This window comes from Vombatus ursinus, unplaced genomic scaffold, assembly GCF_900497805.2.
Source record: "Vombatus ursinus unplaced genomic scaffold, bare-nosed wombat genome assembly UNPS02014768.1, whole genome shotgun sequence".
NCBI classification, from domain to species: Eukaryota; Metazoa; Chordata; class Mammalia; order Diprotodontia; family Vombatidae; genus Vombatus; species Vombatus ursinus.
This window is the reverse complement of record NW_020954546.1, coordinates 9,256,331-9,271,757: the sequence shown is the minus strand read 5'-3', so window position 1 is coordinate 9,271,757 and position 15,427 is coordinate 9,256,331. Positions and strand designations below refer to the sequence as shown.

The 15,427-nt window shown below is 45.6% G+C and overlaps 2 protein-coding genes across 5 annotated transcripts in view; one reads left to right on the top strand and one right to left on the bottom strand.

The window, feature by feature from the left end:
- GPC1 (glypican 1) overlaps positions 1 to 4,897 on the top strand; it is a 157,396-nt gene extending 152,499 nt beyond the window's left edge. The window contains exon 9 of the mRNA XM_027862107.1: positions 267 to 4,897. Coding sequence (XP_027717908.1) covers positions 267 to 487 — 221 coding nt within the window. The 3' untranslated portion in view covers positions 488 to 4,897. The remainder of the gene's footprint in view (positions 1 to 266) is intronic.
- A 3,826-nt stretch (positions 4,898 to 8,723) lies between these two features.
- ANKMY1 (ankyrin repeat and MYND domain containing 1) overlaps positions 8,724 to 15,427 on the bottom strand; it is a 142,609-nt gene continuing 135,905 nt past the window's right edge. For 2 of the 4 annotated variants that reach the window (XM_027861498.1, XM_027861501.1), the window contains 2 exons: positions 13,531 to 13,679; positions 8,725 to 9,141 (listed from right to left, as the gene is read on the bottom strand). In XM_027861498.1, the coding sequence (XP_027717299.1) occupies positions 8,906 to 9,141; positions 13,531 to 13,679 (385 nt within the window). In that variant the 3' untranslated portion in view covers positions 8,725 to 8,905. Of the gene's footprint in view, positions 9,142 to 13,530; positions 13,680 to 15,427 lie in introns of all 4 variants that reach the window. The other 2 variants (XM_027861502.1, XM_027861499.1) reach the window with 2 other exon arrangements.

Here is a 15,427-nt window from a genome sequence, read left to right as displayed (position 1 = left end):
ACCAACACCAGGGACGGTGGCAGAGTCGGCCTGGGGTCTGCTGTGGGAGGAGTCACTACAACTGGGGTGGGGGTAGAGTGTCAGCTGAAAGAAACCCGAGAGGTCACTGGGTCCAGCCCCCTCATTTTATGGGGGTCACACTAGTGAGTGTCCAAGGTGGGGTTGCCTCTAACCTTGACCCTGCTGACTCCCAAACTAGCACTGATGTCCAGAGGGAAAAGGGCTCAGGGCTCCTGCCCTCCTCACTCCTCTGACCCCTTTTACAGGCGATGACATCAGCGGCTCAGGGAGCGGCGACGGCTGTCTGGATGAGGTCTGTGGGAAAAGACTGAGCAAAAGTCAGAGCACGAGGCAGCCGGAGACCCATGCCATCCCCAAGCAGTCAGAGCATGATGGGAGTGGTGCCCCAGGCTGCACCCGGCCTTCCTCCCTCCTCCTCCTCCTCCTCACCCTAGCCCTTGCCGCAGCATGGTCCCTAGGGCGATAACCGCCCTGCCAGCAAAAGGGACTATGGCCGAGGCCGGCCTTTGCCAAAACGGACGGACGATATTTGATTCATCTCGGCAGATGGCAAAAACGCACGCGAGCTCAAGGGGAAGGTCGGTGACTGAGAGTGACCGTGGCCCCGGACCCAGGCAGGAGCCTTCAGCCGCTCTGACTCGAGGGCCAATGGCCATACCTGGTTGTTTGTTTGTTTTGGTTTTTCTGTTTTTTAATTTCATTCTTTTCCCGGGGGGCTTCACGAGGCTCTCTGGTTGATGGGAAGGTGACGCTTCCCCCAAAGGATCTGCAGTTGGAAGATGGGAGAGCAGCAGCAGTGATGCTGTGTAACACATTAATGTCCCCAGTGTCCAGCAGTAGAGGGAGGCCAGTCATGGGGGAGACAAGTAGAAGGCTGAGTCTGAAAGGTCACTGCCCCTCGAGAAAGACAAGTGCCCGTGCCTTCCCTCCCTCCAGCATCCCTGCAAGCAGCCTCTCCCCGAATGGGGAACCAATTCACAAGCTTATCCCGAGTCCGGGCCTCGATGCAAAATCCTGCCTTCAAGATCTCAAGGAAATAAGTCTTTCTCCTTAGTCTAAAAAAAAATTAGTTTTTAAAGCAGTTGATGATCCCCTGCCCTTGAGGTGCCCAGTAGTGGGAATTTTATGTTGTGCATGAGATTCCAAAATTTACCCAAGATCTCAATCAACACTAATCTATGACTACACTTCCATGACGTATGACATTCAAACAAAAACATGCGGCTGCTGAGTAATTGGAACCCCTCACTTTTGGGTTTTTTAAACTGGCACCAATGCCCTTTTCTCAACGAATCTGACTGTCAAAGGCTTTATTTACAACTCATGGTTCTTTGTGATGTTGTCATATAGTCCAATGGGTCCAGGGGGAGCTAGAGAAAATGGCGCCATGACTGTATTTGGGGGCTATTCTTTTTTCATTGCCTGACCCAGAAGAGAGCAGCTCGTCTGCCTGGCTTCCTGGGAGTGCTAGGTGCCCCATTCTCCATCTCATAGCTGAGATCACTGAGGCACAAATGGGGCCGAAGCCTTTCCTCGGATCCCACACTGGGTCAGCTGCTCTTAACCACCCCGAGAAGACAGCTGGCCTTCCAGGCCACACCAAAGCATCCTCTCCGAGTTATCATTTTGGTTTTACTTCGTCCTATTGTTCTGATACTCCGTGACTTCTTACTTGTCAGGTGGGAACTCAGATTTTGAGTTTTCCTTTTATTATTTTTGTTTAAACATACTTAGAGAGAAAGATATCTATTTACCACCGGCAGAACCTTGTCCTTCATAGGGCTCCGGGGCGGTCATTGGAATCCCCAGGTCAGCAAGTCCTACCCTGTAAGTGTGACAGAGCCCCACAACACCCATCCAGTGAAATTATGATGGACTTGTATTATGTTACTCATTGGTCTGATATTGTGAGGATTTTTTCTTTTTTTTTTTTTTCTCTGGTGGAGAGGTTGGGGCAGGAAGGTAGAACCAAAATGCTAGCTATTACATTTAAGGGTTTTTATAGGCTTGCATAAACTTTTCAATACTCCAAGTCCCATTTCCATTGTTAAGAACATTTTCTTGGAATTATTTTTCAAAGAACTTTCTTTTCAAGGAAGACATAATAGAGAGAGAGAAAGAGCTGACCTGGGAGTCAGAAAAATGTGGGTTCAAGTTCCACCTATGATTCCTCAGCCAACCGTCAATAAATAAGCATTTCTTAAGCGCCTATTCTGGGCCAGGCACTGTGCTAAATACTGGCATTCTTCTAAACTTCGTGGCCTTGGGTAGTAACCACACCATGCCTGGGCAGTTCTAGAAACTGAGAAGAGATCAGTGCATTCCCCACACTAATGAAATCACAGGCCCAGCCCACTCATTTTCCCCCAGCCTCTAAAAAAGAGGGTGTAGTCTACAGTCTCTCCTGAATAATTAAGCCTTACAAAGTCTGATGAGTTTAATGGCTATTCTGAGTCAGGGCCCCTTTAGACCATGAACTTTTGAGAAGTCACAGTGTTACCAAGCAACATTACAAGCATCCATTGCTGCAGAGGAGAGGACTTTGTGAGTGGGATGCCTCATGGAGTCCTCCTTCAAGCACAAGCAGAGAGCTGCCCATTGGATCCCTAATGCTGCATTCTCATTGGTGCTATCTGTCATCCTTCCCCATTCACAAGGCTCTAGGCCCTCAAGCGATTGTGTTTTCCCATTCAGGCCCCACAAGGCAGCCATTCTTCCCACGGACTATGTTTACTACCCACCCGCCATTTTGGTGCGGTGTTATCCTGGCCTTTTCATTCCTTTAAAAAAAGGACCTTGCCCTGAGCGGGATCAGGACCCAGATGCCTGAGGCAGAATGGTCCCTTCCACCTACCTTGGGATAGCATTTATCTTTCCCACTACTCTGGGGAAAATAAATCCGACTGCCTACTCAAGGGTCTTTAAATAGGATCCACTGTTACTGATAAATGGGAAAGTGGTTATAAACTCATAAACTTTGAGAACTGGGAGACTTCCAGCCCATCCAGGACAAGAACCTTCAGGCAGTCTCCTGGAGGGTCACATGATCAATCTTAATTTAGTGACCATTAGTTATTGGTATTAACATGCTAGCTATCAGAACAGCTAGTAGTTAGAGCACTAGAAATTCAATGGGTCATAAAACAGATTTGTAGCTGGAAGGGAGGGACCTCATCTTGACCCATCCTTTCATTTGAAAGTTGAGTAAAACTGAGGTCCAGGGAGATAAAGTGATTAAGGTCACACAGGTGGCACATGACAGAGACTGGATTTTTAGCTAAAAAATATTTTTGCTCAAAGGTTCAGGTTGGCTGTACCTGGCCTGTGGGTCACAGTTGAATAGCTGGGACCTGATCTCTTCATTGGACAGAGGGGAAAATGGGATCTCTCCCACAACACAGGCTGACCTTGACGGTCTCAGGACTCACATCCACCAGGCTTGCCTGATACCGTCAGCAGGTTGGTGATGCCTCAAGTCCCCAGACCTTCCATCCAGGACAATCCTCACGGCCTCCACTCCACGGGGAACAAGTTAAAATCCCTAAAGTGCTGCCTATCATTGCCTTTTCCACAATTCCATTTCACGTTGCTGTCATGCTAAAAAATTAAAATAGCATCACCCAAACACATGGGGAGGTCAGAGAGTGGCAAAACAGGGAGATATCTCCACGGTCATCCAGACAACATCCCAGATCAATGGTCTCCATATGCAGACTTCCCATCCCCTCTGGGAAAGTCCCTCCCCTCCCAGAAGATTCCCTTCCTTCTATCTGGAACCTGTGACATGCTATGGTTCTGACCTAAGAAAATCTCATTACCCAACTAGAGCTGGTTTTGGTCATGCAAAAACCAGGGCCCCATATGTGAATAAATGGACTGCCTTCAGGCCGGTCTCTCCCAAAGCAAAAAATTAGATTACTGCTCTGTTAAGGCTGCAGCCCACCCTGAGGAGGTAAACCACAGATCCCAACAAAGTGTGTTTCATGATTCTGGCCTTTGTTAGGTGAGGCTCAAGAGATGGGAAGGAGTTTGGAGGCCATCTAGTCCAATGTCATTTTACAGATGAGGAAACTGAGTCTTAGGCCTCGCCCAAAGTCACATGAAGAGTAAACATCAGAGAGGGGGATTTCAACCCAGGTCTTCTGACTCCAGGGTCAGCATCCAGTCAGTAGATCCAGTTTTTATGCTCAGTCATTAAAATCACTCAACAAGCATTCATTAGGCACAGGTATGCCAGGTAGTGACAACAGGCATTTTACTGTATTCCTTTTCCCACGCAAGCAGCCTAGCCCATGACAGTCTCTCATGAGGGGACAACACAGGAGAGATAGAAATGCAGTATCTATCCTTCCACAGTCCACAACATAATTTGGGAAAAATATATCCAAGAAGAGGTATGTCCCGAAAGTCTTATCAGTTTTAAGCTTTAATAATCATTACAGCTTAAAACTGAACTAAAACTTTTGGGACACTATCTATTTCCACCCAGTGGGTTGAGTTGCACATGGTCACAGGCCTTTGGGATCAGACAAAAAACATAAAACTCTTGCCCTTAAGTTAAAGTGCTAACTGTTAACACTTGAGCAAAGGAGACCATTGGGGAGAGAAGTTCATTGTGACGTAAAATAAAGTAAAATAAATTAAATTTAAACTTCCATCCCAGAAAATGGAAAGTCAGGTGCCACTGAGTTCATTTTGACCACTGCTCAAAGCCCCAATTTCTACATGTCACATTTGGGATGAAGGGGTTGGGAGGGGTCAGAAGAGGCTTTGAGGGCACGGTTGCTTACTATTTACAAGTCACATAACAAACCTTTTGTTTTCTGGTGGGCTTACTAAGGGATAAGGACAGTTCAATAAAAACGTGTTAAAAGCCTCCAAATTATTCCTTTGCTTTTAAAAAAGAACGCATCTCTCTCTCTGCAAAATGAAGATTTACTTCACTCACTGGCAAGGCTGACCCATTAGTTATAGATGTCTTTCTGTTGCCACGGTACCTGTAACTATCTTGCACTGTTTACTGGAAGGTGGAATATGTTCTTTGAATCCCCGTATAAATAAAAAGGCTGGAGACTTACTGGACCCCGGTACCGCAACCTCTCACCAGAGTTTCCAAAGCCTTGTTTTGTGTTTGCCCAATCGTGTGACGACACTGAGGCCATGACCTCATTGTTCCTGCTTCCGAGTTAAACCTGGAAATATCACTTGTGATGATTCCCGTGTACTCAGTCCATGCTCTGAATGGACGAATCCCTGCTGTCCAGGAGCTTACTTTCTAATTGGGGGAGACAGCACACAAAGGAAGATTCAGCTGCAAGGCAGATGGGAGGAGGGGGTCCGAGATGGACAGAGCACAGGCTGGTATCTCAGAACCTGAGCTGTGTGCTCATACAGGGCATTCAAAAGTGGTGACATGACCTTAAACTGGATAGAGCCATGATCAATCACCCAGTAATCAAATGAGCACTTCTTAAGCCCTACAAAGGGGCAGGGAAGTGGTGGCAGGGGGAGGGTTTACAAAGGCAAAGAATGAATCCCTATTCACAAGGAGTTTACATTATAATTGATAAGAATAAATCATAAAATGGTCATGAATACCCTTCATGGGGTTTTGGCACCATCTAGTTCAAGCACCAAAGCTAAAACACAATCACTGTTGCATCATCAAAGCTCATTTTCCAAATCACCCTGGCCCTCTATTCTTAGGATCATACATCTAAAGCTGGAAGGGGCATTAGGAGTCATCTAACCCAACCCTTCCATTTTACAGAAAAGGAAACTGAGGTCACAGCAAGTTAAGAGATTAGCCCAAGGTCACACAGGTGGTCCTAATTTTCAAACACACTGTCCCATTTACAAAAAAAAAAAAAAAAATGAAACAACAACAATCTACTTCAGATTATATGCCGTGGAACGGAGGACCAGAGAGTGACTTGCCCAAGGTCACCTGACATTAAGCATCAGGTAGGATTTGAACCCGGATCCTCTGCCTCTCCAGTTGGTAATCTTCTTTCCATTACACCAGGTCACCTCCCATCCACGCCAGCACATACGACCCTGGGCTTATCACCCAACCTCCTCATCTTCTTGAACAAGTCAGCAATAGTTATGGCATTTATTTCTGTTAAGGCTACACTAGGAATAATGCCACACAAAAGCACGCCAAGACTTACTAAGTAGGGTTTCTTTGTCAACACAGATGCTTAGACGTAATTATGTTGAAAGGGTGGTGCAGTCAGGAGAAATATCTCCCATTCTCTGTCATGAAAATGGAGACATCCTTTCTGGAAGCCAGGCTGAATACAATTAACAAATCTGAATGATAATGGTGGTTGTTAGCAGCCCTGAGAAGTGGGATGCCAAGAGAAATATAAAAGTCCTCTGATCCTTCTCCAGCTCCCTCCTCTCTCTGCCCCCCCCCACAAAAAAAAAAACCAAGGTGGGCAGGGAGGATTGTGTCTTTAGGACAAGTGGAGGATGAGGGAGACAGCAGAGCTTCAGGAGATGGACGCCAGGGCAAGGGGACCACGGGGATGAGGCGGAGCACATCAACTCGATTTTCTCGTTTTCTCAGTCGACAAGAATCATCTTCAGAATGGGAAGGATGGAGCCAAAATGGTTAACAGGGAACCAAGAAACCCACCAGGGAGAGGATGCCGGAGTGCCCCAGGCAGACCTCAAACAAGCCCAGTCACCTCGTCCTGACAAATCCATCCCAGGGTATCGAGAGAATGGGGCGGCTACAGCTCCCCGAGCTGCCGTCAGGCAGGGATGACAGACACTGGCAGAAAGGCCCGGGGACTGGAGACAGGCGTGCGGGCCGACCGTCAGGAGGGCAGGATAAACGTGCAGGTCACACAGGCGACGGGCTGGTGAGCTCGACACCAATCTCCGGCAAAATCCTAGAGCATCTTGTTACAGGAGCGGCTTGTAATCACCGACCCATGCCCACAGGGGTTCACCAAGAGCCAATCATTCCAGATTTCTATCCTTTCCACCTTTTTCCCTACAAGTTTACCCCCCCCTCCACCTCCCAGATAAGACCCCCCGCAGCTCACTATATCAATAGATAGAACTGCTACAAGTTAGCAAAATGTAGGCTTTTAAAAAAAATACCTAAAGTCATGCTATCTAGTTAGGTGTGAATCAGTTATTCATTTGATCCCCCTGGGCCTCAGTTTCCTCATCGGTAAAATAGGAATATTAGACCATACAGCCTCCGAATTCCTTTCTTGTTCTATGATCCTTCAACCAGTCTTTCTCTAGCCTGATCCTCCCCCTCCTCTGGCCCTGCTCCAAGTTGTCAATGCCCTTCTTAAACCATGGTGCCCAGCCCCAGGCAGGATACCGGAGTCCCTTCTTCTGAAGGGAAATGACTGACTGTTGAATAACTAATCACATGCAGAAGGTGGTGATTAAGGAATCAACGTCAATTTGGAGGGTTTGTCTCTAATGCAGGGCCCCAGGGGCTCTGTCCTTAGCTTGGTTCTAGTCAACATTTGTTATCAGTGACTTGGATAAAGACATAGACAGCCCAGTTATTCAATCAGGTAACACCTAGCTAGGAGGGATGGCAGAAACAACAGGTGAAAAGCTGAATATTCTGAATTAACTGGACTATACTAAACAGGGTGAGATTTAACAGAGGTAACTTGTAAAATCCTGCATCCAAGCTCAGAAACCAGCTGCACAAATGGAGGTCAGTAGCAACGTTTTTGGAAAGTGGTTCAATGGCGGTGGCGGAGCCTTGGGCTTTGGACAACAGGCTCCATGAGTGTTAACGTGATCGTAGACTGCACTAACACAAAACCAGATGGGTGCAATGCCGGTGTCCACAAGAAGGAAAATGATGGGCTTGCCGCATTCAGCCCTGGTCAGACCCCAACTTAAGTATCACACCCAGTGATGGGCATCACATTTTAGGGAGACCATTGGAAACTTAGAACAGGTCCAAAGGAGGGGGACCACATGAGGGAGGGCACTGAAAATCCTACGATACCAAGACTGGTGGAAGGATCTAGACCTCAGCAATCATCTAGTCCAATATCCCCATTTTACAGATGAGGAGACGGAATCTTAAGGAGAGCAAGTAGATAGCTAATAAGTGTCAGAGTTAAGCTTTGACTCCAAAGCCATTGCTCTTTCCAGGGTGGTATTCCTAGGGCTTCTTGACCCCAGGTGAAGGGTCAGAGAAGAAACAACAACATTCTGACATAACCACAATCCTGAACGCCGTAACTCAGAGGCTGTGTTTGTGTGTGTACATGAGACAAGTCTGGAAAGTGCCTGATCAGGATTTAGTGAGTGAATCTTCCTAGGCACGGGCGCCAATGACCATTGAGGAGGCATTGACAGTAGAATGGGGGCAGCAAGGGCCTCCTAATTCTGAGGTCAGGATAAATATTGCCCTCCCATCTTCTGAAGCAAAACAGGTCATAACAGAATCATAGATCATTTTACAGAAGAAACCGAGACCCAGAGAAGTGAAGGGGCTGGGGATCACTACTGCACTAGGGGCCATCTGGTCCACCCCACTCTTTTTACCAGTGAGGAAACTGAGGCCCGCCATCACCTAGAAAAGAAGTAGCAGAGCCAGCATCAGAACTCCAAGTTCACCATGACTTGACCCAGAAAAATGCAAGCAGGACGAGGCATCTGGAAACACCGTAATGTAAAAACACATCCTCTGTCATCTTGCCATCTTCCCAATAGCACCATGAGGAAACACCAGCCCTTCTTAGTTGCTCAAGTCAGATGGAAATGGCTTTTGGCCCCTTTGGTTCATGCCTCCACCCACGCCGCCCACCCTCTGTAGCGATGCACCCATTAGACAGAAAGGATAGCCACAAAGCCTACTCAACACACACTCTTTAGTACCAGAACATCAGTTAAAACTGTAATTTTCCGTGTATGGGGGTGAGCTTGGGGGAGAAGGACACTCTTTCGGCCATGTGAATGCTCCAGTTTTCAAGAGGCTTTTCATCTTCAGGTCAATGTCTTTTTTTGTGCTTTTCGGGCTGCTGTTTAGACCCTTGACATCTCTCAGGACTTTTGAAGCCATCTCTTTTCCCTTCCTGAAATCTTCCTTGCTTTTGAAACTGGTCAGCGTTTCCCCTTTTACTGTCAAAGCAAAAAAAAAAAAAAGACAAACTCTTACTTCCTCAGAGTGATGTTTTCCCTATGGCTGAGAATGGATGGCCAGAGCACAGAGGCTCTGTCCTCCCTGACAAAATGACTTTTTGGTCTTTCTCCCTGGCTTTCCTGCAACTCCCACCTAGGAATCTCAGGATGGAAACCAGGGCTGGCAGGGTGGCCATATTAGTGGTCTAGAGGGCATTCTCTATCACTAGACTTCCTAATCTGACCTAGTATGGAATCAAAAGTAAGGGAAGACCCAGGAGATGGAGGGGAAAACTGCTAGGGGTGTATCCAAGGTAATCTCCACACAATGGCTACGGTAGTAGCTCTCTCTCACTGTTCAGTCCTGTCTGACTCTACAAGACCCCATGGACCATATCCTTCTAACTTCCCCTAATCTCTCCAAGTCTCTCTAAGTTAGTAGCTCTCTAGTCCTTGGGTGAGGAGCCCATCACCATGGTCCGACTCAGAAACCCTCTTAACCTCTCTACCAAAACTCTTACCTTAGTTTTCAATATTTGAAATCCTCCCCTTCTACCACCACAGCCCCCAAAGCTCAGTGTTCCCATATTTGTATTTCACACTAACCACAGTGAATTACAGGGCCACTGGCCAAAGACAGGTGCCCTTATCCAAACCTGGGAGCCAAAATCAGTAGAGAAGGAATCTGGGATGCCAGCTCTGTGACATTGATTTCATGATGGCATGATGTCTTCAATCCAGTTCAATTCTACAAGTATTTAGTAGGTACTTACTACGTGCTTATTAGAAAGTGGATAGCCTCTGAACCAGGAAGACCTGGGTTCAAGTTCCACCACTCACATACTAGCTGTCACTTAACCACTTCACGTTCTAGATCTAGACAATTCCCACAGATTATCCATTGTAGGAAAGGTGCCAACCTGCATTTGTAGAGGAAGTTTTCTCTGTGACTTTCCTAGACCATGAAAATCCCTTCCCTTATCCCAACATACTAGATGCTGAGGATTTGTTCCAGCCCTAAACAAGCTTACATTCTACTGAGAAAACCAAGAATAGTCCACAGAAAGTTGATTTAAGGAGGCAGTATGGAAACAAGGCATAGGAACTATGCCCAAAGGGCTATCAAAATGTGCATAACCCTTGACCCAGCAACAGCACTTCTAGGGCCATATCCCAAAGAGATCACACAAATGGGAAAAGCACCTACATGTACAAAAATATTCATAGCAGCTCTTTTTGTGGTGGCAAAGAATTGGAAATTGAGAGGATGCCCATCAATTGGGGAATGGCTGAGCAAGTTGTGGTATAGGAGTGTAATGGAATAGTATTGTGCTATAAGAAATGATGAACAGGCTGACTTCAGAAAAACCTGGAAAGACTTGTATGGTCTGATGCTGAGTGAAGTGAGCAGAACCAAGAGAACGTTGTACACAATAACAGCCACATTGCATGATGACTAATATTGATAAACTTAACCCTTCCTGGCAATACAAGGATCTAAGACATCTCCAGAGGCCTTGCGATGGTAAATGCTATCCACACCCAAAGAAAGAACTATAGAAGCCGAATTGTTAATTTTTTTTCTCTTCTGTTGAGTTTTGTTTCCTCTTTCTGATGGTTCCTCCTATTGGTTTTAATTTCTACTTACAACATCACTAATGTGAAAATATGTTTAATATGAATGTAAATGTATAGCCTATATCAGATTGTGCGCCGTCTTGGGGAGGGTGGTGGGGAGGAAGGGGGAGAAAAATTTTAAACTCAAAAGCATATGGAAGTGATTATTGATAAATCAAAATAAACTATTAAAAAAAAAGAAACAAGGCATAAAAAAAAAAAGCCAATGTAGGGTCGACATGAGGAAAACCTTCCTAAGGAGAGCTGTCCAAAGTAGGATGGACGATTTCCCAGAAGGACCTTCCACGAGGAGGTCTCCAACCAGAGGCTGGATGTCCCACCATGTGTCAGCAACGGTCAGTGAGGATTCACTCCTTTACGTGCATGGGCTAGATGACATGGCCACTAAGGGCTCTTTCAACTCTCAAATCTGGTGATTCTGTGAAATGAGTCTATTTCGTGAATTAGGACAGGGCTGAGGGATAACGTCTAAGTATTCTAAGGAAATCTGAGGAGGGATCTGAGGTTTCACGGCATGAGCTGGGCGGCAAGCAGGACACTGCTTCCCTTGTGGGCCTAGGCAATAACAGCTTATTTATCAGACTCACAAACCAACCTAGGACACTCTCTGCATTGAAGCCTGAAATTCTAGCTGGAGCTTTGAAGAAAGAAAAACACAACACTCCAAATATTCAGGGAAATTGGGATAGTTTCCACCCACTCAGGTCAAAAAAAGAACAGAGATGTCTTTACAAACTGAATCTTTTCCCCAGCTATTTCTGGCATGGGAGGCTTTAAAGAAGATGTGGTGTTGGGAACCAGTGAGTCCTGGCCTTCTGGGCCAATCAGCTGCCAATCATGACCCCGAGGGCAGAGTCCAGCAGGAAGCAAGCGCTAAAAGACAGATCTAAGCCAAGAGTTCTTACTTGAGGGCCCGTGAACTTGGATGGGGAGAGCATGAACTCTATTTTCACTAGCCTGTCACTGAAATTTAGCTTTTTCTTCAATTGTTTTAAAACAGGAATCTGCAAAGGGCTCCCTGGGCTTCTTCAAACCACCAAAGGGGTCCATGACACAGAAGAGGTTGAGAATCCCTGATTTTAAGCCAGGGGCAAAACCTTAAGGGCTTTCCCCAGTACCCAGAAGGTACCTTTGACTCTCAGCTGTGTTAGTTAGGAGTACCTCAGGTCAGCCAGAGAGTCAGCACTCAGGGTATGTAATACCCCACACCGAAGCTTTGATCTAGGTGGTTGGCATTTTAAAAACAGCCCAATTTTAACAGCAGCCCAAGCTAGGGAAAAAGGCAGATCAAAAGAGGTTTGTGACAGAAAACACCAGAGAATATGTCAAAAGGAGAGGCAGAGAGATATTGTGGGGAAAAAAAAGAATTTGAAGTCACAGGACCTAGGTTTGAATCTTAGCTATGCTATTAAACACCGGTGACACTGGGCAAGCTTAGTACAGTGGACAGGGCACTGGTTCTAAAGTCAGAGGACTTGGGGTCACACCCTACTTCTGCTGCTCACTCCATGTGACCTTTCAATGAATCTCCCAGATCCCAACCTCCTCAACTATGAAGGAAGGGGTTGGGCTGTGTGGCCTCCAGGTCCCTTTTAGCTCCAAACCCATGATTCTATGATCCCAGATCACTTACCCTCTCAGCCTCAGTTTCCTTCACAGTAAAAGGAGGGCATGGGGCTAAATTGCCTCCAAGATCCCTTCCAGTTCTAAATCCTGTGCTTGCAATCCAATGAATGTCTACTGAAGTATCAAACAGGTTCTAAATCTCACCCAGTTTAAAAACTGAAATTATGTTGACTATGTCTAAGACACTAATTTGCTGGATGACCTTGGCATGACCGTTAGGAAAGGAAAGGAAAGGACTGGACCGCTGACCTTAAGGCTTGCTCCAGGTCTAATATTTTTGGGTTTCTATTTTTAAATTAAACTGACCTCAATGCCCATCATGGTCCCTGCACCAATCACCATCAAAAAGCTGCCTTTTCTGCACTCTGCTGGTGTGCCAATGTTGGCCTAGCTGTGGCACGCCTTGACTTCTAGACTGCTTATGTCAGCTATGGGGAAAAATGGAGAGAAGCCTCATCTTTGGAACATGGATAAAGAAAGTCCACATGGAGATGGCCAATGAAACCATCAACAACAATAGCCAATGTGCTTGGAAATTGGGGGTGGGGTGGAGGGATGGAGAGGCAGAGAGCCTGCCTCTAAAAAGTATGACAGCAGACAGAGGAAAATAACCAAACGCTTATAATAAAATGGAGATGCCTTGCTACTCCATTCCCTGTTAGTCTGGCCTTCCAAGAAGCTAAGTGTTATTAGAACAGGATTCCAACTATCTTCACAACAGGACTGGATAGGAAAAGGTGGATACAAGGACAAAAATATATAGTATCTGCCCTCAAAGAGCTCACATTCTACACTCAATTGACAAGTATTCATTAAGCACCTACTATGTAGGATACAAGGACAAAAATGAGAGCTTTCCTGCCCTCAAGGAGCTCACATTCTGGAGTCAACCTTCAACACAAAAATGTATGACAATGCTGAAAAGCATATGTGTACAAGGAAACTACTACATAAAACAGACCACCCTGAACTGCGGCTCACTTAAAAAAAAATGTATCTTAAGCTTATTCTTCTTTAACCTTAAATTAAGGTGAACGAATAATGAAACCAAACTGCAGATACCCACATTGTGCTCCCATAGCCCACCCTGCATATATTTAAAGAGGTTGCTAAGACAGAATTTACCTGCACCACATTCTCGTTTGTGAGACTCATTCCAGGCTTTTGCCTTACAGTGCTTGCTACAGGTTAAAATTCCGTAACATCGAAGACACGGTGTGAGTTGTACCCCTATGGAGCGACCACACTGGTAGCAAAATTTGAAGAAGGGTATCCTGTGGAAAAGAAATAAATCCCTGCATCAGGCAACAAAAGAAGAATCTGGAATCCATTTTCATTTCCCTTTCCTTCTTTCAAATGTCATCTTCATACCATATAATATTACATTTTAGAGAGAAAAAAAAAAAGACTTAAAAATATTGGTCTGCAGAGGCCCGTGCATCCCTTCTCAAAATCGTGTTTTTAAATGCAGACAATATGGGGCAATTAGGTGGTGCAGTGGATAGAGCACCAGCCCTGGAGTTAGGAGGCCCTGGTTCAAATCCGACCTCAGACACTTGACACTAACTAGCTGTGTGACCCTGGGCAAGTCATTTAACCCCATTGCCTAGCAATAAATAAATAAATAAAATAAAAATATTGGCTTGATCTGAGATGGTGGAACAAACACTTGCTCTGGAGTCAAAGGACCTGGATTTCAATCCCACCTTTGCCTTTTATTACCTGTTTGACCCTGGATAAGTCCCCTCACTTCTCTGGGTCTCAGTTTTTTCATGTGTATAATGAGAGAGTTGGGCCAGATGACCTCTGAGGTCCCTTCGAGCTCTAAATCTATTATTCAAATTTTTCCAAGGGCATAAGGTCAGAGATCTAGAGTTGAAAGGAAATTCAGAGGCCAACTCCCCCATTTTACAGATAATAATAATAATGACAATGATGATGTATAGTAACAGCCAATATTTCTATAGTACCTACTATGTGCTGGGTACTGTGCTAAGTACTTCACAAATACTGTCTCATCTGATCCTCACAATAATCCTGGGATGTAGGTACTATGATTCCCATTTTACAGTTGAGGAAACTGAGGCAAACAGAGGCTTAGTGACTTGCCCAAGGTTCCACAAATAGTAAGTGTCTAAGGCTGGATTCAAATTCAAGTCTTCCCGACTCCAAGCCAAGTTCTCTATCCATTGTGCCATCTGTAAAGAAAGAGGCTTAGAGGTTAAATTGTTTGTCCAAGTTCTATTGGGTAGGAGGATTTAAACCTAGGTCTTCCTGACTCTAGTCCAGCACTCTGTCCTCTCCACCACACTTCCTTAACTGCCCCTCAACACTTCAAGAAATCCACAATTTCATCAGTGTGAGTACCTCCTCCACCCCCGCAGATTGTAACAACTCTGTGATCCAGGCAGGGGACTGAGAGCTTTCACAACAGAAGACAAACACGCCATCGTTGGGCTTTGAAGCCTTCCCAACATGTAATGGTCTGCCAGAGTTTGCGCTATACTTGCACAGCCTTCAAAAAACTATGGTTGGTGTTCTGGTAAGACAGTTCAGTGAGTGGCCATGCTCACAGTGAGAGCCAGGCTCTCCCTTCATTTGGAATAGGAGGGACTGAGCAACACCAACAGTGAGAAATTTAACTGTGCCAAATAAAAGAACAACCAAAAAGAGAAGGCAAAGGAATATAATCTTCACGTGGGAAAACCTTGCAAGAAAACACCTTCGGACGCTGAAGAAATAAATAAGCCCCTCACTCACGCTTCCTTCCAAAAAAAGGCCTCAGTATAAAGAATGAATACTATGAAGTAAAAGAGGGCAAAACAAAAAGTCTCCAGAAGGAAAGCACAAGATTACAACGACAAGCAGGCCACCAGAAGAGAGAATGGAACTAGCTCCAGAGTGGTTTAGGAACTCAAGAGACAAAGTGGGATAAGAGAATGGGCCTTGAATTTCATTAATACAAAGAATCCAGAGTGAGGAAGACTCCATCTCTATCAATAATGCTGTCAGAGCCTTCTGT